The sequence below is a fragment of the Numida meleagris genome, chromosome 1 (genome assembly GCF_002078875.1).
Source record: "Numida meleagris isolate 19003 breed g44 Domestic line chromosome 1, NumMel1.0, whole genome shotgun sequence".
Classification (NCBI taxonomy): Eukaryota; Metazoa; Chordata; class Aves; order Galliformes; family Numididae; genus Numida; species Numida meleagris.
Window position 1 is genome coordinate 73,740,901 of NC_034409.1, and position 23,355 is coordinate 73,764,255.

The 23,355-nt window shown below is 41.7% G+C and overlaps 2 protein-coding genes across 22 annotated transcripts in view; both read right to left on the minus strand.

Moving 5' to 3' along the window:
- The window catches only part of TEAD4 (TEA domain transcription factor 4), a 59,803-nt gene extending 46,969 nt beyond the window's left edge, over positions 1-12,834 (minus strand). The window contains exons 1-2 of one of the 2 annotated variants that reach the window (XM_021394279.1): positions 12,698-12,834; positions 12,493-12,571 (exon numbers count right to left, since the gene is read on the minus strand). The gene's annotated coding sequence lies outside the window, so the exon portion shown is untranslated. Of the gene's footprint in view, positions 1-4,069; positions 4,087-12,492; positions 12,572-12,697 lie in introns of those variants that run through there. The other variant, XM_021394268.1, reaches the window with a different exon arrangement.
- The window catches only part of TULP3 (tubby like protein 3), a 37,860-nt gene continuing 35,485 nt past the window's right edge, over positions 20,981-23,355 (minus strand). For all 20 annotated transcript variants that reach the window (XM_021394101.1, XM_021394053.1, XM_021394042.1 and 17 more), the window contains one exon: positions 20,981-23,349. In XM_021394101.1, coding sequence (XP_021249776.1) covers positions 23,216-23,349 — 134 coding nt within the window. In that variant the 3' untranslated portion in view covers positions 20,981-23,215. The remainder of the gene's footprint in view (positions 23,350-23,355) is intronic.

The following is a 23,355-nucleotide window of genomic DNA, read 5'->3' on the forward strand; positions in this document are numbered from 1 at the left end:
CAGTCTCCTCCTGTACATGGAGTCATTGACCACAACCCCTTGGCTGTGACCAATTCTTTATCCACTGAATAGTTCACCACCCTTCAAATCCCTGTCTTTCCAACTTAGAGATAAGGATGTGGTGTGGCACCATGTCAAAGGCCTTGCTCAAGTCCGGGTAAACGATTTCAGTTCCTCTTTCTTTATCCACTGGTGCTGTCACTCCACTGTAGAAAGCCACCAGACTGGTCAGACACTATCTGCCTCTGGTAAAGCCATGCTGGCTGTCTCAGATCACCTCTTTGCTTTGCATGTGCCTTAATATAACTTCTAGGAGGATATTTCTGTGATCTTCTCAGGCACAGAGATGAGACTCACCAGTCTGTAGTTTCCTGGGTCTTCCTTTCTATCCTTCTTAAAAATGGGAGTCACCCATTTTCCAGTCACAGGGGAATTCATCTGACAGCCATGACTTTTCAGAGATGATGGGATTTCTTGGCAACTACACCAGCTAGTTCTCCTTCAAGAACTCCACAAACATAGGGCACAGGCTGGTTTTAACTTCAGCTGTCACGCTGAGAAGTGGATGGAGTTCAGAAAGAAGCTTAAGGTCTGTCAAAGTAAATGTATTCATGGTACAACCTGCATTTAGAGATGTAGGTCTTAAAACAGCCAGCAGGCTCCACACTGAGTGAAAAGATTCATACAGTTTAGTAGTTTTGTGTCTTTCAAAGCTACAGTCACTGGAAGCTACAGTCTCCGTTCTGAAGCCAAATTCCCTATCAAGACGTACGAGAAGACAAAGTTATCTCCTAGGGAATACACGGAATATAAACACAATGAGAGAAGAAATTATAAAGATATTAAAGTTACTTCCTTACTTTTCATTCCTTGACCAATATCTAGGTCAGTAAGCATTAAAATATGCTATTATGGGGATATAAAGCAGGATGTTTGGCTATCTCTAGCTGAAACCTCAAGAATCACTATATGGGAACTGTTGAGTCATGGCCTGAACTACTGATTGAGTACCTGGAGGAAAGACGCAGTCAGCCCTGGGGGCACAGGTGAAGGCAATTTACCTGTGTGACCAGAAGGGGTGGAGCCAGGCTCCATCCCTCTTAGGCCTCATTTAAGGGCTGACTGCCACTAAGGAAGGATCTCTTTCTGGAGGTCTCTCTTTGGTGGAGCTTTCCTCTGTGAACACAGAATCTTCTGATATGGGTGAGCAACCTACCTCCCTTCCTTTATAGCACCTTTCTATTGTGCTGGTCCTTCCACCTCTTTTGTAACATCTTTTCCATCGTGTTGATCTTTCCAATTGCTATAATCATTATGGCACTAACTTCACTTAGTCTTCTTTGTGATAACTTTAGAAGACATTCCATAGATTGAAAAGACTATTAAAATCCTTATAGCACTATATCTCTCTTTCAGTAAGACGCTAATCTTTTGAAGAGCCTGTGAAATTTTCCTAAATAACATTGCTTAAATAGTAAGCTCAATGTGCAATCCCACTCAGCTCAGAGGTGACAAATGCTCTGGAGTTGCCTAGTCTGTAGCTCTCTTCTTTTGCTGAACACTTCAGGCCTCCAGTTTCCCAGTCTGTTGATATGAAGTCTGAACTCACTGGTGGGAAAGGTGGCCACTTACTAAAAAAGCCATAGAGGAGTTAAGAGACAAATTCTATGGGAAATAGGTTTATTAGCATGGGAAGTTGAAAAACTATCAGTTAAATCTGTTTCCATTGGAAGTGTGATCTGATCAGAAATAGAGCATTTTGTAGAAACAATGTAATGGTGAAACTCATACTTTATACAAGAAAGGTATTAATAATATTAATTACCACCTACTTTGCTTTAACAAAATACAGATGGTTTTTAGTTAGCATCTAGCTTTCTGTTTGTTTCAGTTTTCCATTCAATCAAAAACCAAACACATAGAAGTTGGTAGCTTAAAAGTATGGTGTTTTTAAAATATATATTTCTGAGTGTTCTACTATCAATAAGTATTTCAGTACTTATATGCTTATTTGTAAGTTCCGCTTGTGGAAAAGCTTGTAATCACAAAGTTTTTTTTCTTTGGTGTGAATTTGATTCTGAAATCACTAAGTAAACATTCCAGTTCATAGGCACACTCAGCCAGTTCCTTCCTCTTCTGAATCCCCTGGACAATTGTTTTCTACATCTTCTGATCTTTTCTCATTTCAGCAAACTTGCCAGAGGTCCTACACTTGACATCTGTTCTCTTCAGATTCCATCAGTATGACTCTTATACTACTGGGTTCTCATATTTCTTGTCTCATCTTACAGTTGTTCCTATTCTTTATTTTACTAAGATGATATATTTTTTTTGTGGGCTCCAGCAACAGACACAAGCACCTCTTAGCACCTTCATCTCCTCACCACTATATCATTACTTCCTTGTTACATTTCTCTGTTCAAACACTGTTTCTTATTTACTCTTGATCTCTGTTCTTATTTATGTCATGGCCTATCTCTTAATACAAATCGCTCACGAAAGCAGGCTTTGGGGTCAGAGAAAAGCAAAAGTATGGAGGAAGCACAAATCTTTCAGCTCCAGCAGCTTCAGTTTAATTGTTCTTATGCTGGTGATTTCAGTGCTAATTCTCTCTTCTTTCACACATGGCATCTCATGGTGATTCAGAGATCCTGCAGACCTAGACAGCTGCCACAAGCCCTTCAGTGATGTCTCACTGACAGAGAGCATGTTTTTAACAAACTCTGTAGTCTAACACATCTGCTTTCTGATATCAATTCTACAGTCATTACTGTTTGTAACAGCTCCCTCTTAGGTTTTTGTGGCAAATGCTCAACTCAAAAACATACTTTCCTAAGGATATGAAAAACTGCAGCCAGCTGTCTCCAGTTGTTCAGTTTTCTTAGAGCTGCTCTATCTAAAAGACCCCTCTACTCCATGTTGACTGTCTTTCCCTGCTGAAATTAGTATCAAATACAACCCACTAACCAGAGATGTCCCTGTCCGCTTTGCCCAGGAAGCAATGCTTGTCAGCACAGTCTTCTAGAATCTGACAGCATGGTTCCACTCTCACTGGCTGCACCTTGAGCCATTAACCATAGATGTCTCTTCAACTTATGTCTCATTTCACAGGACAAGCTCTTGATGCAGGCACTACTTCTCATTATAGGTATTCCTTGGTGTTATTGCAGTACAAACAAAAATGAACAGTTCTGGCATTCACTACTTTCATTACATGAGTCAACTACAGCTGCTATTGAGGATCTGAACCACAATATTTCCATGTCCTATCAGCAGATGGAGTCAAATAGATAAGTTCAAAAAATGAATTCAGCCAGAAGAAAGTAGGTCCTGCTGCACAAACTAGAACATTAAAGAAGTACTATACAAAAAAAATTGGAGACAGCAACAACCAGTTCTTCCTATTAAGAACTTGCTAATAAATGAGCTTACACAATGAAGTCATACAAGGATATCTGGGTTTAGAAAGTAAATGTTTGGAATATACACAGGTTGCTCTGAAAGTAATGCCTCCTATTTATTTCTATGAAAACTACAACAGACACAAGTAGCACAATAACACTATTTAATAAATTCTCAGCTACAAAACACTATTTTTCAACGTAATTGCCACCACTAGCTATTCATTATTGCCAGCCATGAACAAGAGCCTGCATGCTGCACTTGTAGAAGCCTGCACCAGTGGAGGTGCCCCACTGTTGCTGTCACCACTGCTGAAACGCACCACCATCCACTTCACTGAACTCACATCCCTTATTTAGTCTCTATCAACATTTGGCAAATGTCAGTGAATGTCAATGGTGCCATTTTTCCTGCATGGAGGAATTTAATTCCACACCTTTGCTTCCCATGCACTTCCATGTCAGACGCCATTTTGTTAGACTGTGCCTCTGCTGCCATCTGTTGCATGGCAACAAAATGGAATGGAATACTACCAGGAAGGTTCAACATCTTCTGCCATACCCTCAGTATCTATCTGCCTTTGACGTTGTGGGCCAATATAATAAAATAGGAGGAGCAGCCCGCATATGTTTTGTAGGGTATAACAGAACATAGTACAGAAACTTACCACAGAAAAAAGGCAGGGAAATTCTACAGGACACTGTAATAACAGTTTATTTCCTCTGGAAAAGAAGTACGAGTGCAGTCAGTAGACATGTATCTCCAAGGGAGTGCAACTCAATGACTGCAGGGGAAAAAAGTTTACTGTAAGAGGAAAAGGTGGGAAAGCAGTTATACAGCAACAACTGAGGTCTCGTAAAGTTTGCAGACAAAACAGCAGAGATAATTAACGTGCATAAAGGAACTCTACAGTGAAAGAAGATGCAACTGCAGCATGACCAAATAGTCCTTAACTAGGTAGCAGGGTAAAACACTTCTGCAGCACCCCAGCAACCAGTTACTTAGGCTGCCCAAGAAGTAGCACACCAGTCATTAAGTCAGCCTGGAGCCAGTGCCACTTGAAGTTGCCTAAGAAGATCCAGCATCAGTGGTAGAACAACTCACTCATTCTATTAAGAGTTTAGCCAAATGTTGAGACTAGCTACAGTTTTAGCTTTTGCTCTGAGACTTCTGCAGTCCTGGAGTATTGCTGGCTATTACCTGTGAATACTCCTATCCAGCATGGACACTATGCTGTGACTAGAATCCTCTCACTAAAACCATTTAAAGTAGGTGTTACATGCTGTAGGTCAACAAAAAGCTCTTAACAGGCAGCAGTGCCAGGCAAGGAAAAAAGGAGAACTGTACATTGTGCAAGGTAACATAATCATCACATCTACAGACTGCCTTGTGAGACTTTTGTCTTATCACTGTGTAAGACTAGTTTACAAAGGAATAAACACTACTGGCCTTGGATCATATTCAACATATGTGCCTTGCACAAAATCAAGCTTGGTTTGCTTGCTACACTGAAATTACCTGCAGCAGCTGCTGTGCAAGAGGCACCTGACTTCCTGAGCAAAGCAAAACAGTGCTTTTAAATTGCTGTAGTAGCTAAGCTCTGGCTGAAACGAGAGAGGATATAGCATCCAACACAGTGATGTAAATCAAAACATGGAGAGAGGAGAACTTCTATCAGTGTAACCCTGGATAATGCAGTCAAACAGGACGTGATGTGGCATTGCATACCACCCAGTTGGTTACATTTTTTATAAAGAAGACAGAACACAGAGTCTTGATGCCCTGAAAGGAGGATGAGGGGAAAAGAAAAAAGAAAAAACAAACATAAAACAGCAACAACAAAAACCACAACCTAACAACAAAACACATATGCAGACTCAACGGTTGGTTATACTCCCAGTGCTCCAGAAGTGGCCAACTTGTAGAGCAATCCTTAGCCACAGGCAACCTTCGCACAGGTCCTGCAGACAGGCTACATGAAAGGTCACTAGCTAGAATCTGGCCCATTTACATCTCAGACGGGAGAGAAAATGAGCCAGCAAGGGCAGCCAAGATTGCCACAGACAGGTTGCCCTACTACTGAGCCACGTCCTAGATTGGCCCCACTGCTTAATGGAACTATATAATTCCTGGGGAGTCACTGTTATATCCTGTGTGGGAACTGTCCCTCAGAGCTCACTTTTTCTCTGACTTCCTAAGACACGTGGCACATGTTTCAATCTTTCCAGAAAAAAATTCTTGTGATAGGGTGAAGATGGCTAGCCACCCTTATCCTAGTAGTAGTAGTCACCACTAGTCCTCTCAACAAGCCCCAAGCTGGTTAAAGAAGAATTAACCAGAAGGAAGTCCAATAACTGTGCCCATTCCTTATCATGGAATTTTCAGTAGTATCTCTCTAAATCTCTCTGTCTCTCTTTCTTCTTCTCTTTCCCCTTGATCTTCTTTTAGTTGATTTTCTGTAGTAACTGTTGCCTAAATTTGCCTTAAAGTAGTTGCTTACTAATCGTTGTTAGAAAACTGCCTAATTTTGCCTGAAACTAGTTGATTAGTTGTACCTAGAAAGCTCAATAAATTGTCTTATGTTATTCCTCTGGGTCACTGTTTGACTCCATCACTTCAGCAACTCTCTAGACGCCCAATTTCAAAGTATTCACCTTATATTCTCAGTATATTCACCTTACTCACAACCCACCAAGTGGAATGAGAGACATCATACTTGAGGGAGAAATAAATCACATTTACCGTTTTCACCAAATGCTGCTCTTCACTTAAATATTAAAATATTTACTCCCACGCCCACCATTCTGAAAATCTCACCATCAGACTAAAAAAAAAATACCTATTACCTATTGAAAAATTTATAGCAAAAAGACCTACCTAAGTGAATCACTCAGTGAAGAAAATTTGACTGAGGACAAAATCTTGCCAAGAATGTAAAGACAAAGAAAGGTGAACTTTAAAAGTGCTTTGTGTTTGCAGTTGTTTTAACTTCAGAGGAATTCACTTTTCTCAGGACTGATGTTTAACACTTTCTGGAAATTAGGTGTTATTTGATAGAAAAGACTAGAAAGACACAAAATTGAGGGACTCATAATGCCCTGTCATTTCATGATACCCAAACAAAACTCTTATTTCTCAATCCTGCCTCCTGTTCAAGATGTCTCTCAGCCTCACCTCTTTCAACCAATGATAGGATGTGGAGGAATGGCTTAAAGCTATGGAAAAACAAGTTCAGTTTGTACATTAGGAAAAGTTATTTACTGAGAAGATGCCCAGGCACTGGACAGGCTTCAGAATAGACACAAGCACAGTCATATTTCCACCTCTTCAGTGCTTTCAGGTGGCCTATGTTGCAAGCATAATCTGTGTGCCTCCCTGCCCAGTCCAAGGCTAAAGAGGCCCCTTACTAACGCCTCAAGACAGAAGCAAAATACAAATAGGCAGAACAGGTATGTAAAATGGGATCTCAGTTCAGTCAACCAATTAAGCATGTGTCCCAATTAGGAGTTAGTTAATTTTAGTAGGAGTTAGACAGGAGCTTAAAAATCTTTTGACGCTTTTGAAAAGCCAATGCCTAAGAAAAGTGCAACTGTGAAACATCTGTACCATCCGTTGAAGTGGGTCGAGAGGAGGGCAATGGAGATTATCAGAGGCTGGAGCACCTCTCCTACGAAGAAATGCTGAAAGAGCTGGGGTTATTTAGTCTGGAGAAGTTTCCAAGGAGACCTCATCGAGGCATTTCAGTATCTAAAGGGGGCCTGCAAGAAACATGGAGAAAGACTCTTTGTCGGGGTGTGTAGTAATAGGACACGAGGTAGCTGTTTTGAACCAAAAAAGGTAGATTAGACTAGATGTAAGAATGAAATTCTTCACTATGAGGGTGAAGACCCTGGATGGTTTCATGACCCTCACCCACCACTGGTGAGGCTGTGAAAGCTCCATCCATGGAAGTGTTCAAGGCCAGGTTGGATGGGGTTTTGGGCAACCAAATCTAGTGGAAAGTGTCCCTGTTCATGGCAGAGGGCTTGGAACTAGACAACCTTTACGGTCCCTTCCAACCCAAGGAATTCTGTGATTCTACAATTCTATATTGTGAAGAATAAACAATTAATTCCTGGTCTGACTTCTCAACGCTTCTTGGTGAAGCTGAGCCCTACTCATGGTTACTAACCAAGCCGCATTCTCTCTGTGGATTCAGATACAATCTCAACTTTTTAGTACATGCTCCATCTAAAACATGAAGCAGGAGAATTCAGGAATTTCACAGAAAGCAAGTGAAAACTATAAGAGCCTGTAAGTACAAGCTGAACCTTCAAACTGGAATCACTAATCAAAGAAATAGAAAAAATAAATGGCAAAAGTGAAAAAAACCAGTTAAGCTTGCCCTCAGATATCACAGAACAGCACAAACATTCTGATTTCTCTTTGCCCTTCCAGACACTTCTAGGAAGGTCAACAGCTTATATACCTTCTGTTGGATTAATCTACAGGAGAACAGGGGCAACTAGCCAAGGAAAAGTAGATTCTTAAAGAGACACAGACAGTTACAGACCTAACTCCACTTTTTAAAGCAAGTTCTTACAAAACCAGCTGGAAAAGATACTTCTTTATTTTTCAGTTAGTTTACTTGTGGATAAAATAAGCAATTTACATTGTTCCCCCTGCACAATTATTTTGTTCTGTTTGTGTAGATCTTTCACAAATAAAGGAACTGAAAATAAATAGTATTTTTTGCTTTAAAAATATAAATTAAAGCAGTAAATGTACTTAAAGAAACTCTTCTTATGCAAACCTCTCTTCAACACCTCTCTCTTTTTTTTCCTTAAACTGACAAGATTTTTACACCAAGGGAAACTCTAAAACCCACTAGGTCAGTATCGGTGGCTGGTTTCAAGGACCAGCCATAAAGAAGTATGACCAGATAAGATGAACACCAACAAATCCTCCCTCCCTTTCCATTTTCAGTATACACATGCTCTGTGCTCTCTTGACTTTTTTTCCTTCAGTTAAAGCACAGCAGTCATGGTTACAAGAGATTAGACTTTGTCTGGACATCTGTCATTAATGGTTACTCCTGTTTGAAGGAAGGCATTGAGGACTATGCTAATTTATTTTGCCTTTGGCAATAGCAAAGCAGATGCTTCAAAGGCTTGTAACCAGCCACTGGCACTCATGTCTCAGTACAGCAGAAAAAAACGCCTACCTTTTAGCAATCATATTCTAACAAAGGTAGAACATGGTAATTATAAACCTACAATGGAACAGAAAAACAGAGCCAATGACTCAGTCAGTGGCACTGGGAGCTGGAAAACCTGCCCCTCCCTAGCAGGAAAATGTGTAATTCATACAGTGTTAAAAACAAAGGGGAGTGACTGCATCATCTCCAGAAAAAGTAGGACCCAAGGGGCAGAGGGGGAAAAAAAAACAAAACCAACTACAACATCAACAAAAAACAATGAATTTTCTAATCATCTAAGTCTCATATCTTGTAATGAGCTCCACGCATGCAAATTACCAACTTTTTACAAGGCTCTTTCCTAGATCGTGGCTCCACGAAGTAAGGTGTAAGGCATTTAGCATGTTGATAGACTTAATGGAGAAGCTGGGGCAGAAAGCGAAAGGTGCATACAACAATCAGTAAGTAGCATGGCTTTATGAATACTGTGTTCAATCTTGATAAACCTGATTGCTTTTTCAAATGAGTATAGAACTATCATGAAGTTAGAGAATAAAAAGAATAGAAGTGCACAATGTTATAAGTTTAGATTTAGAAAAGCATTTGCTACTATCTAAGGAAATCACAGCAGAAAAATTGATTCAAGTTGGCTTGGATAGTACTGCTCATATTACTAGAAAATAAATGTTTCAAAAGCATAATGATATATACCAATGGAACTAACAGATACTGGGGACATCTACTGTGTTGCTGCAGGGATCTTAGATAGTCCAGTTTTCACTGACATCTTAATTAATGATGTAAGACTGAATAAATGAAATGTTAATTAAACTCGCAGATCATACGGAATGAAGTTTACAAACACCAGTGGGTAAAGACAGCTCAAAAACAAACAAGAGAAGTGGATGGGGGGAAGGAGGAGGAGGTTGGGACACAAATTAGACTATCTGGAAAAAGTAATGCCAAGAAACTGAATCAACTTCCAGAAAACAAAAACAAAAAACAGCAACAACAACAAAAAACAACAGAGATAAATCAAGTAAAGAAAAGGCCCTGCCAGAAGCAGGAGCTAAACACATGAATGAGTGAGAAAGCCGAACAAATGAGATTTGTCTGTAAAGCACATTCTTCTACAAAATGACCAATATAAACTTTTGTCTGCCTGTGCTCAGTTGTCACTTCAGGCAACACAGGAAGATAAATCACCTCCAACACGTGGAGTATCACATAACATTCTGCAAAAGGAACACAGACTAGCTGAATAAAATGAATAGTACTAAGAATAATCATTAGACCTAGAATAATAGATGTTGCAAAATACAAAAAATTTAGTCTCAATGGTAATCTCTAATAACTTAGAAGTAGCAAATGCAAAAAGAGAGGGAAAAACAATAATTTCACAGAAACATGCCAAGGTAAAAGCTATTGCATTAGGCTAACAAAAAATTAGCCTGAATTTCAGGAAATCCTTACTGATTTTAAAATACATTGTGCTATGGAAAAGCTGCCCAGCAAAACTACTAGAAGATTCATTGCATGACATTTAGGGGAAAAAAAAAAAAATGAACAAAGGACAAATTTGAGTGAGGATACTGTGTATATATTTTTTTTCTTTTCTTTTTTTTTTAAGGTAACATGGAATTTTTGTTTTCTTAAGATACAATCTTGTGTCTAGATAAGACGGGTATCCTTTGACTACCACAGTAGTAAACTATAAATGTGGTCCAAAGAACTACTTAAGGTGCAACAAAACTGCAGTGTTGCTTGGAAAATATTCCCATTCTTCTCCTACTCCCAACCCACTAGTCATAGCACCCCCTTCTCCAGACACAGCCCCACTTATGTGAACATACATATGATTAACTGGTCTAGGGAACAGATCTGGCTGAAAACTAACTTGCTGAAACAGTGTTTCTTTTGATTTGGGTCAGTGTCCACACCACCCCACACCAGCTACAAAGGAAAAATTTAAGAAAGACAAGTACAGAAGTGGACAGTCTGTGCAGACAAGTTCTTCAGCAGTGCCAGCCTAAAGTATTTGTGGATCTACCCCTAGAACTCTGTTGTGATAGAACCAAGACCTAAAAGAATCAGTCTGAATAAAGCATGGAACATTAAAAAAGATAAACTGTGAATGAGAACAGTGTCACTCCAGAGATAATCCCAAGCATCAACTGGAGAAACTGTACTTTTCAATGACCTTCATAATGTATTTGAGTTCTGTGAAACAAATATCTGAGTAAAAGAACCAACAGCAACCATTATTTTATTTTAAACCACGAGCAAGATTCTGCACCATGGAATCTTCCTCTTCAGAGTCTGTCATTACTATTCTTATACCAGTTTCCCTCAGAAGTTCCATAGCATAGGAACATTAAAACACCACAGTAATAACCTGAAATGCTTCAAAACTGTCAGCAAAATTATTTAAGGAAAAAAAAAAGATGTAGCAGGAAACAGGAGAGCAGAGAAATTTATAACATCCATTATCAACAGTAATTCTCATTCTCTAATTCATCCCAGGATCACCCAAGGGGCAAGAACAACAAGCTGATACTCCAGTTTAGAGATGATAGGCTTGTCACGTGCTTGAGTTTGAATAGTCCAGACCAGGATTTAGAAAAACCCTGCAAGGTAACTGTACTGACTGGCTGGCTGCCTTTTGGTCTGTGAACTAAGAGTCCCTCGTGTGCCAACGTCCCTTGGCATCCAACAGCCTTAATAAAGAAGATCCTCTGTATTCATTACAAAACAGTCCAACAACTTCTCCATAGTGAGAAAAAGCTATCAAGACCAAAAGTTTTCAATTGTATCAGCAATAGTATAGCAGATTTATCATGGCACTAGCCTGGAAAAAAAACATCTCTTTTCCCCCTTCTTCTGTTCACTTCATTCCTTCCCTATCATACTACCCACCTCCTGGAGAAGGAAAAATAAGATATCTTCCTTCTTCACAGACAGATGGGCAAACAAGTGAATACTCTACTGTTTGCACACAGATAGTGGGATAAAGTCTAAGGGAAACAGATCTGTTCCAAGTCATAGGAAACAATTAAAAAAAATCTTCCCTGCCACCCATCCCCCATGCGTTCAAAAAGTTATTTTGTGTTGACTATTTGTAGGGGACCTACTGAGTTCAGCTCTTAAGGTTAGAAAGTAACAGGAGTATAACTTCAAGTTAGATTAAAAACAAAACAAAACAAAAATTGGTTCACCTAGTCCTTAAAATACCTTCTTGAGCTGCACTGTTGCACTCTTTCCCCCATTCAAAAAAAAAAAAAAAAAAATTCTGCACAAGATAAAAAATTATTTGGGGGAGTAGGGTTGTTTTTTTCGTTTTTTCTTCCTGAGTGTGTGGGAGGGAGAGGCTTGTTTGTTTGTTTTTAAATCCTTTCCAGAAGCATGCCACCAAAATTCAAGTCTTCTAACTTCTGATTAAGTCGTCTAGGAAAAAGAGTATTTCCTCCTGTTTTTATAAATGCACTATAACAACCCACATGTAACATCACAGATGTTTTTGCTTATTATTGTTAATTTTGTTTTTCTCTAAAACACTTCCCATAGTTTACACTAGAATTTATATCCTTACGACAAAAAGTACTGATCCTCCTCTTAACCACGCCCCCAGATCAACTCTATAAAACGTACAGAAACTTATTTTTTCCAAGAGAAGTATTAGCAGCTCTCTGCTGATGTATCAAGCCACTGAGTTCCCAAAGTCCTGCGCAGGCACGGAATGGGGAAAGGAACCAGTAGCCTCCACTGAGAATTTTCTGATCACTTCCTTTGTACGTTCCCGTCTCCTCTGTCGCACATGACCAGCTTCGAACCCTTCCCTTTACTCTTTTTTTTCCAGCAGGCACTCGCTCCCCACTACCCCGCGGGAAAGCGGTCGGGAAATAGCATGTCCTGACCTGAAAAAGGCAAGAGCAGCTGCTGTTCCGCAGAGGCAGTGAGGACCGGCTTCAAATCCTCCTTCTGCTCCAGGACTTTCTGCCAAAAGAGCAGATAAGAGTTATTACTATATGCCTCTCTCACTCTTGCTCGATCCCCACCTCTGAGTCCGCAGGGGTGAGATCAGGGCTTTGGACAGGGAGAGCGGGTGGATCAGCTCCTCACTCAGCATCGCTACCACCAAGCTAGAGAGGAAGAAAAAAAGTTGCCGGGGTGGTTCCCCTCGGGGCGGCTCCGGAATGGATTCTCGGGACTCTCCCTTCCCGAGGTCCCCAGGAGGGCAGACGGCGGGGACGGCACAAACAATGCCGGGCCGGGCCGGGCCTGGCCAGGCCGGGCCGGAGTTAAGCAGGAGCAGCTGCTGCTGCGGGAGCGGGGCACACAAAGCGGCCCCAGGCGAGTGCCGCCGACCTACCTGAAGAGCACGGAGCGGCGGGCGGGACGGCGAGACCGCGCGGCGGCGGGGGGAGGCAGCGTCCGGGCCAGAGTTTGGGAGGAAAAGGGAGGCTTTTTATTTTCCCTGGAGTTTGAAAGGAGTAAATGAGGAACGCGTGGAATGAGAGTTGGTATGAAATGAACGCGACTGAGGGAGGGGACTCCCGTCTAACGTAGAGGATGGAAGAGGGTTAGGGAGGGGACTGGCCGGGGGAAGAAGGGGGAGGCGAGAGAAAGGCCGAGGCGGAGTTGTGAACAAAATCCAGCGAGGATCGGCCCTCTCCGGCTCAGGGACGTGTGTGCTCAGGGAAAAGGGGGGGGGGGGGATCGTGGGGCAATGGCCGGAAGAAAAGGCCCGTAGGGGCGGGCTGCCCCACAAACAGGGGAGTAGAGGAAGGAAACTCCAGGCGGCCGCTAGGAAAAGCCCGGAGGAGAGCCGAGGGGGCTTGGCTGCAGGGGCGCCGGGAGCGGAGGGGACACGGCCACCTCCAGAAATCAGTGCGGCGGTGAGGGTCGGGAAAAGAAGTTGCGATCGCTGTTCAGGACGGCTCGGCCTCATCCGGTGGACAAGCCGCGGAAACGCCGCTGCTTGCCTGTTGTTCTCCCAGGCATGGGGGTACGCGGATGAGAAGCCAGCGCCCGCGCCGGAAGCCCGGGGCTACAGCGTTCAGTCGCAGCCCCGGCGGCGATCTAACAGCCGCCCGCCCCCGTACAGCCCCCTTCGACCGCCGGGTCCAAGCGCTCTTGCGGAGCCGCACTTCGGCCCTTCAGCGCGGTGATCCCAGCTCAGCGCACTCCCGCGACTAGCCGCTTGCAGCCAGGCCTGACCCACAGGCCTCTTCGGAGCTACCTCAGGGATGTGGCTTTCACCTCGCATAGATGAACTGCTACAAAACAAGCCAGCCCCAGCACCACAGAGGTGCTTGTTTAGTGAGAGTTTAACTGTCTTGAGAGCATCTGAGAAACTATTCATGTAACAGCAATGGGATGTCCTCTATGGTTTTTCTCAAAACACTCTGCCAGGTAGTTGACTTTAAAATGAATCCTGTTTTTCTGTGGGGGTTCCATGCATCCCTTCTCCCTTTCGGCCTTCTCTTCCCAGTCTTCCCTCATCTGCAGAGCACATTCCATGACCAACCCATCACTACATTGAAAATATACATTCGCACCTAACTGGCACAGCTGGCAAAGTAGGCAGTCCCAGCTTGGTAGCAGTCATTTATCCTGTCATGCCTGCCAGACTTGCCTCGGGGCAGTTTTGAATTAGATCTGACAGCTGGTCTCATTCACTATATGGTTTCTCTTTTCCTATCCCATCAATCAACTTCATCTCTTAAGCTAGCCTCCTAACACATCTATTTCTGAATCCTCAGCCCTCCTTACTGACCTACTGTGCTCACAGCAATCCAGAGGAGAGCCAGTGAGTTGTTTTCCTGAATACCTATTTTATCATCTCTCCACACTTCGCCAACACTGGTTGTCTCTTCTTCATAGCAGCAAATACACATCTCATCTTCAACATTAAGCCTCAAAGGCCCTTCACGGTCTTTTACAGCTGTTTCTTTCTCAATGGTCATTTCTAATCAGAGGACCAGTCTTCTACCATGCTACTCTTTTTTCTCCTCTCCTGTTGTTTCACTTGGAAATTGACCGTTATTAACACCTGAGAAAGCAGGATCATAGTCAAAAACAAACCAAGGGAATTCAGCTATTTCTCCTTTCAGCACTATTACCACAGCAGCACTTAACCTGGTTATTTTTATCCTCCTTTTAGTTTTAATTATTTGAAATAAATTAAAAAACAATTATTTCATTTAAATGAAAACAATTTCAATCATGTGCACAGAAATATCCCTCCCAACTTCAAAATCCATTATACATGAGACCTAAAGAAAACTTTCTTTAGACTATTGTGCTAAAATGCAGAGTATCATACTAATTAGTTTACCCAACTCCTTCCTAATGTGTCCCTACTTGTCTGCCTCTGCTGTCTAGTATCTTATATTTTATTTAGAAAATTATGAGTAAGAATTCATCATTTTGTGCCACATGACCCCCAGATCTTTTTAAGTGCGGCTGCTCTCCAGCATCTCATTCTCTAATCTGTAGGGAAAAAGGCACATACCAGCCCATGGAAAAAACTGAATGATACAATGGACTGTTAAAGACTACTCTGAGAGCAATGGGTGCTGGGACTCTTTGAGAGCACTGATACACATTTAGCAAAGGACACTTGGTTAGTTAACACAAGAGGATTTGCCAATTGAGCTGGCACTGCCTAATCAAAACCCCTATGTACTCTAGAGGTGGATAAAGTTCCCATAGCGCACGTAATAAAGAACATGCCGGGGAAAATAGCCCAAGTTATTCCTGCTTTGGGCAAGCCCATCTGTGGGACTACTTTTGCTCAAGGTCTGGGGTGGATGTTGTGGGTAATATGGTAGGATGGGGAATTCTGATGTGTACCTCAGGGGAATTTGATTTTGGGGGAGAACAGCCAATGATGTGTATTGTACGTAGGTTGCTCCAAGAGCAATGCCTCCTATTTATTTACAAGGAAAGTACAACAGATACAAAGAGCCCAATATTTGATAGAGCTACAAAGCACTATTTTTCAACATAGTCACTACCATTAGCTATGCATTCTTGCCAGCCATGAACGAGAGTGCTGCTCTTGTAAAAATTTGCACCAGCAGAGCTGACCCACTGTCGCTGTCACTGCTGAAATGCACCACCCACCGCTTCGCTGCACTAACATCCACTATTTGATAAACTTTCAGGAAGTGCTGATGCATGTCAACAGATACCATTTTTTCTGCGTGGAAGAATTCAATTCCACATCTTTGCTTCATACACGCTTGCATGTCAGACGCCATTTTGCCAGACTGCCCCTCTGCTGCCAGCTGTCGCGCAGCAACAAAACGTAACAGAAGATCAGCGGGAAGGTCCAACCTCTACTGCCATGCCACCAACGTCTGCCTCAGACGTTGTGGGCCAACATAATAAAATAGGAGGCATTACTCTTGGAGATGCCCTCATTTGTTAATTGCTATATAATATTGTATGCCATCACTACTGTGGTTGCTGTATTACTTGAGTAAGTTACACAGCTTAACGAAGAATGGATTTTGATGGAACCGAGCAAAGGTGGTGGCGACTAACTGGGATATGCTGGCAAGTGTGGGACCTGAGCATGGCATAAATAGTATGGAATAAGAGTGGATATTGTCCTGGTTTCAGCTGTGGTAGTTAGTCACCTGCCATTACTCAGGTGACTGGCTTGGCATCAGTCAGCAGGTGGTGAGCAGCTGCATTGTGCATCATTTCTTTTACACACACACACACACACACACACACACACACACACACACGGGCTGCTCTAAAAGTAATGCCTCCTATTTTATTATGTGGGCCTGTGACATCAGTCTGTAGTTCTCTAGCCTACCAGAAGTGGATTTATTGCATGTTTTGTACCAAATCATTGTGTAAGGCGGACCAGAGATCAGACATGCATTAAGCACATCCTGAATTCCAAATCAGAGGATACAAGCTAACACACGTTCCCTCAGCAGCTCTAGTGGAGCCTCTTCTTGTGATACTTGTGAAAAGCCTTACGTACATGCTTGGCCTCTCTCTTCCTCTTCGTTTTCTTTTTCTTATACCTTTTCATGCTCTATGAGTGCTCAAAGGAATTCCATTCCTACCCCCAGTGCTTCAGCTAGGACAAAAAGATTCCAAGAAACTTTCTTGCCTGAGGTAAAAGAAAATTTCAGGATAACTTACCGACATTAGGCAGTAAGAGACTTTCAGGGACTGTCATTGGCACAGTCCCAAGACAGATCGCTTAGATTTGTGGAAACTATTGAGGCAAGGTGTTTCTACTGATGTCTTGTAAATACTAATACAGGAATTGAAGTTGGCCCAGATTGTGGCTGTGGTTGCTTAGCCTGCTACTGCAACTATTTTATGAACAGCCCTTTCTCGCAAAGCAGCACCTGTATACGGAGGGGTTCTTAGAAATGCAGATTTGTACTGAACACATCATCTTCCCCCGATACTCTCCCCTCCCACAGCAACCTGTCTCTTTTCCCAGAACTGAGACCCAAGGCTAAAGCCCATGTCAAGGCAAGCAAAAAAGCATTTGTTCATACTGGGGTCCAGCCAAAGCACATTGCTAAAAGTGGCAGCAGTAAAGATCAGCTGCACTCCCACAAAAACTTTATTGAGTATGTAGATGCACGATTCTCATCATTTGTCTGGAAGCAGAAGAATTAGGTCTTCCCATGGCCATTTCCTCTTTTGACGTGAGCTCTAAAGAACTGGGACGAATTGCCCTATTGCAATGGGAGAAACATACCTTTTGTTCCCAGAGGTCACTTGTCAGCGGAAATACCAGCATTCATTTCACAGGTTCTTTTTCACATTTTCAACTGATGACTGAAATGAAAGCTGCTTTAACCATTCTGTAGAAATCCATCTTAGTGCACCTGTGACTCTACCAAGTCCTCTAGGTACATATTGATAGGACTCTGGAACCAGAAGAGTTACAGCTCTTCTCCATTCCAGCCTGGGAAGAGGAGCGGAGAGGGAAAAATGAACCAAGATTTTATGCTGCAATCCAGTTAACAGAATTTTTCTGTTTAGTTTGGGTAGGCACTCAGTCACACGTAGATGATTTTTTCAGATTTCTGCCCTGGCAACTTTCAAGGCCAATGCATTTTTGAATTAAAAGAAAATGGTATTTTGGGCTCTCATCTAGAGGAATACAGGGCAGGCGGAACATATGTGCAACACTAAGCTAAATCCTCTACCAGCTCAGATATTCCCATAATAACCCTACAAGAATAAAGTTACTATTATAATAAAGAGCAGGTAATTCAAGGAATTTACAGGGCTTAATGCCATTAAACCTACACAGAAGATGCTAAATAAGATGAGAACAAAGTAAAAGAAAGTAAGGACAGAGCAAGGAGGAAGTGCTCAAAGCCCTTCCTATTGGACACAATTGAGGAGTGTACCCGTTTCCTCTAATACCTTGATTAGCCAGTGCTGTTCAGGGCCTACCTAGATGTTTTCCTGATAACCCCTCTCCAGGGACTCTCCACTCTAGCACCAGATTAGGGAGAGGTTCTATCTTGACCCACGTAAATAGTCCATTGCAGCTCAAAAAGGCGGCTCATAGCAGCCAGCGGGCCTGTTTCCCAGCTTAGCAGGAGTCAATAAACGCCCTCTATTCCCATGAATGAAGGAACTGTCTAAAAAGACTGTCTGCTTTTGACTACGTGAACAGATCTCAGAAGAGGACAGTGCTTTCGGTAAAATCCCAATAAGCCAAATTCAGTCTTCTGGCCAGTTTACTTCAGTTCAGGTATAAGCTGAGACCAACTAATGTCCGTTCCTAAGTTTTCGTCCTCAAGACCAGGAAAGCTGATATCTAAAAGGATTTTGCTCAAGCTGTCATTCATGGTGTCCAAGATCAGGCCCTCCATGAGTGAGCGGTTTTCAGTAAAACCAGAGGCTGGCAGTTCAAGGGGCAACTGCTTAGTAGGTTCGTGAATAAAAGATGGAGAGCTCGTGAGGGGGCCATGCAGTGTGTCATTAGATTCTGTATTGAGCAGTTCCCAAGGGGTCTCGGGGAGAGGGTTTTTAAGGGGTGTGCTGTTTAAACCCAGCAAGTCCTGGTTCTCCTGGAAGGGTGTGAACGGCAGCTGAAGGGTTCTCACTGGACTGAAATCCAGCTCATTACCTCTCTTGGCTGATGATGCAGACTTCCAGGGATCAAGGCCCCCTAGTGGGGGCGTAGTAGTTGCTGGGACTTTGCGGGGAGTGGAAGAAACTGGCAATTTGCCAAACATCTCTTTGACTGGGGTTTTAAAAGGCCCCTCTTCCTCCTGCAGGCATCTCAGCTGTGATACGTTCTCTAGAGGCTGGCTTTCCTGCAGTAAGGGGAGGTCTGCCCCTGACTGGAAAGGATCAAAGTCACTGCTCTCTGGGAAGATAAGGACAGGCTCTTCTGAGCAAGGCAGTGCTAGGCGTTGTTTCCTTCTGGATCTGCTCGTTTCCCTCCTCTCACGTCTCTTTATAACTAATGCGTCAGAAGCACCCTTAGATGGCGACTTCAGGATGGTGAAATGTTTCTTCTCCGTCACGGCCGAGACTGGGACGAACAAGTCTGGTTCTTCCTTTACGGTTACGGTTGAGGCAAAAGGGGACAGCCAGTCCCCCGGCTGCGAGCCTTCCTCTTCCTTAATACAGAGAGTCTCAGGGAAAGAAGAGGATTCCTCACCAGGCTGACAGCTGTTCTCCTTTAGAGAATGTGTTGGGGAAAAAAATCCTTCATCACATTGACTCTCCTCCCTGACCGCAGCCATGGGTAAAGAGGATGACTCTTCAATAGAGAGTGACATCTACAAAAAAAAAAAAATACAAGCAATACCACCATCGCCTCTGATGTCATGAGTCAACATAATAAAATAAGAAGCTTTTCTTTAGGAACAGACTTACTAAGTGAGATGGAAGTACAATTTTTTTTGTTGTAATTATATAAAGCCTTGTTAATTATCACATTTAACCACTGTTTCTACTAAATCAGATTTTAAAACACGTAATAGTATGAAAAATAAATATAGATTAATGGTAGCTCATTTCTCACATCTTTTTACTGATTAATACACTAGATCTTATGGTTAGGGGACTAATATGCTGTTTTGCTCCCATTTCCTTGCAGAATCAACATAGCTCAAAGACAGGGAACTGAAGTCTATTCCTTCCTGTAAATCATCATTTAAACTGCTTTCATGATTCCACTCAATCATATATGGAAACTCACTCACAGAGAACTGAGATGGCTTTTTTTTTGTTGCTGACATTGAAGCAAAGGGAGGGAGCTGGACGCCTTGATCAGACCAATTCCCCACTCCTCTACATTTTTTTGTCTCAATGATTTTGATATCTAGCTTTTTAAAAAGTCACTTTTCATAGTGAAGTACTATTACTTTCCCTTTAACAAAGGGCTCTATTCAGTGAAGCACAGAAGATGAATCCTTTGTTTTCTTCAAAATTTATTTTGATTCATTGCAGATAGTGCAATGGCTCCTCTCTTTTGAAAAATGTTAATGAACAAATCATCACCAATTCCCATCCTCTAGAATATGTTCACCTGTTTATGTATTTTCTAATTTAAAAATTAACAGTTAAAATAACCTTTACCTTAATCATTTTGGTGAAGTTAGTTTGCTTCTGTATTTTCTTCCCCTTTGGGGACCAGATAAATGGTCTACAGCTTCCATTGAAGAATAATGCCACACAGAACATGTTAAGGGATAGAAAAAGACAACTAGACCATAAAGTTCAAGAGATCCAAGACTAGCAGTGGTTAGAGGAATCAGCTCTTGATTTATAAACCACAGGGAAGGTTTTTCTTGCCTTCTTTAACAGGGATAGGAACCTTAATTCAATGGTAACTGAGAGATTTACAGATACCAGAAAGTAGAGCTGCACAGTAAGTATAAAGCAGATATTATGCCGATAGTAACGAAAAAAATTACCACTTCAACTTGATGTTCCCCCTAACCATGTGTTATTTTAGCTCTTCATTCAGAAATACACTGTATTGTACCTCAGTAGCAGAACAGGTTCAGATGGAGGTTAGGAAAGTGTATAACAAACCATCTCAAAAGCACTACCTGGAGGACTGGGTTAAGCATTAAAAACATGAAACTAAGAAGTGAAAGAAATAATCAAATGGGAGCCATGAACTATACTAGAAGCCCTGCTGTGGAAAAGAAAAGGCATTAGAGACTAACCTTACATTTATTCCCAGGCTTCTAAGTGTATGAAGAAAATATCACAAAAGAACAGAATTGAGAATAACAGAGGAAAAGGTGTATGAAAGAAGATAAGACAGGAAGAAATAGAGGAAGTAACTAGTACAGGAGGAACAAATAACAACCACAAGCGACATCAAAATCCACATCAAAAAGAAAACAAAAAACTTCATTTAGAATTATTGAGTTTTCCAATGTATAAATTAGTTTATTCGCATTGAGATATAAAAATTATAAATACAATTGATGTAAAACAGTATCTGATAAAAGAGCACTGAAGCAGTTCATCTGCCCACATAACTTGACCAAGACTCAGAGACTTCAGCCCAGTGAAGATGATTTGACATCAACAAATAGCTTGAAAATCCACTGCTAACTAGTGTAATTGAAAGGGTGAGTCCAGCAATGCTACCATGACTTTTTCATAACGGAGCAAAATCATCTTGAATTGGAAATCAGTATTCAACCTTCAAGACCTTCAAGTCACACCAAACTAACACAGGGCAGTTTCTTTTACATTGTCCTAGTCACAAAAAAAGTAATCAGATTACTATCAGACTTCTTAGTACTTCTGGATGGGTAGAAGGAAGGCAGAGCCACCAGCCAAGAACTCAGCAGAACAGAACTTGAAAAGGGTCAGATCTTGTCCCTAGCCTGATGAGCAGGAGGTACATGAAGGCACAAAAGATATTCATGATTTTAGTTCTCTTCACTGACTGATGTGCTGATCAGATCTCTCTGAATACAATGGCTCTCCGGCTAATACAGAATGGGTATTTGAGATTGAACTTCCAGCATTTTGTAGAGTTGGTCCTCCTAGCAACACTTCATAACTTACAACTAAATACAAAGTTTACTTATGATTACTTCCAACCACCCCCCACATGCAATGAAACCCTATGAAGGTATTTTCTGTGACTGTTTTGAGAAAGCAAGTGATGCCTACCACTGCAAAGATTCTGGAGACCAAAAGCAGTAAGTCTGGCTCGTAGGAGCACAAAACAGAGCTTGTCTGCTGACAATAACAACATGCAAAACTGAAGAATGCGGTTTCTTGTCTTAATGGAAGATACAGTTTTCCAGGCTCATTGTGGATACACGTAATAGCCATGGAAGTGGCAAGCTATTAGCTGTTCTGCTTTAGTACACAGCAGATGTGTGCACTATGAGGCTTGCATGACAGCATGTAGCAATTCACTGATAAATCAAAGCCATATGAATTAAGAAATGTCCCATGCTGTGACCTACAGTCTCCAAGTTGTACAATCCAGCATTAACATGGGAACACAGGAAAGAAACGCTGTAGAGCCCCACAATACTTTTTTTAAAACTTACTGATGCCTTTGAAAACATCAGCAATCTCCTCTTGAGGTATCTTATTCTTATAGGCAGATTAAAATTATTTATATGAAACCTACTATGAAGTGTCATAGCTTGAGATAATCTCACATAAAACAAAAAAAATGAGATCAGTTACATCTAGCTCATTCCTAAAAGTGTAGAAAATTTCACAAAAGACAAATTAAAGAGTATTTCTGATCAGCATAAAATCTAGATTCAATCAATCCAAACACTGCTTTTCAGAAACAATACTACTTTCTGCTGAAGTCAGATTCCATCGTCTATTCAATCTCATATTTCACATGGTTAAAAATAAAAGATACACCAATGGATATAATTTTGCCAAATTAAAAGGGAGTAATTCTTCATTTGTTAAAAAGTATATCGAGGGACATGGAGCAATTAGGATAATGAAAGGGACTATCAGCTTTAACAGAGATTAATTCCACAGAGTAAGAGAAACATGTTTTATTAGAGGCAATATCTGAGTCCAGTTGTGTTTGTTGACCACTACCTGCAGTCGTGCATAGGCTTAACCTGAACCCTTTTCTCTTTCACTGTTGTTAACAGGCTGCAAAATGCTGCACAGGGCAAGACAGAACATATGCCATAATTACTCTCCTTTTTTCTCAATTAATCTGATCAGAAACTCAAAGTAACATCAGCAGCATCATCTCCAGGGGCATTGCTGAAGAGTCAAGGTACATGAACACTAAACAATTATTTTTCTAATCCTAGTTGCAGTGGGTTTCAATTAGTGAATTCAGTTCCTTAGCCTGCTCAAACAGCAGCTGATGCAAAGATTCTGAAAGCAAAATGAATTCTGACAACAAAAATATCATCCATATTCCTCGTTCTTCCACAAAGCGTACAGAGACTGCTCAGTCTTGAGACAGTCTCCTAAGATGGTCTACTGTGAAATACCAAAATGCTCTCAGGACTGCTATTTACTTTCTAATACACCTAGAAAAGTTTGTCCTCTGGTATCCTTCCACTCCCAATGTGCTTTTCATTACTTCACTTGGAATTCTACCAAGATACAGAGATGGGAGTGAGTTCCATGTCTCAAGTCTGTTGTTTCTCATTCACAGGCCAATTTACTATCAAAGCTGGACAGTCCAATAGCAAAGGCCTGAAGAGCACAAAGAGGATAGTTATAGTCCAGAGTGAAAACATCTTCTGCTACACGACCAAACTGCATCACAATGTAGTCAGCTGGGA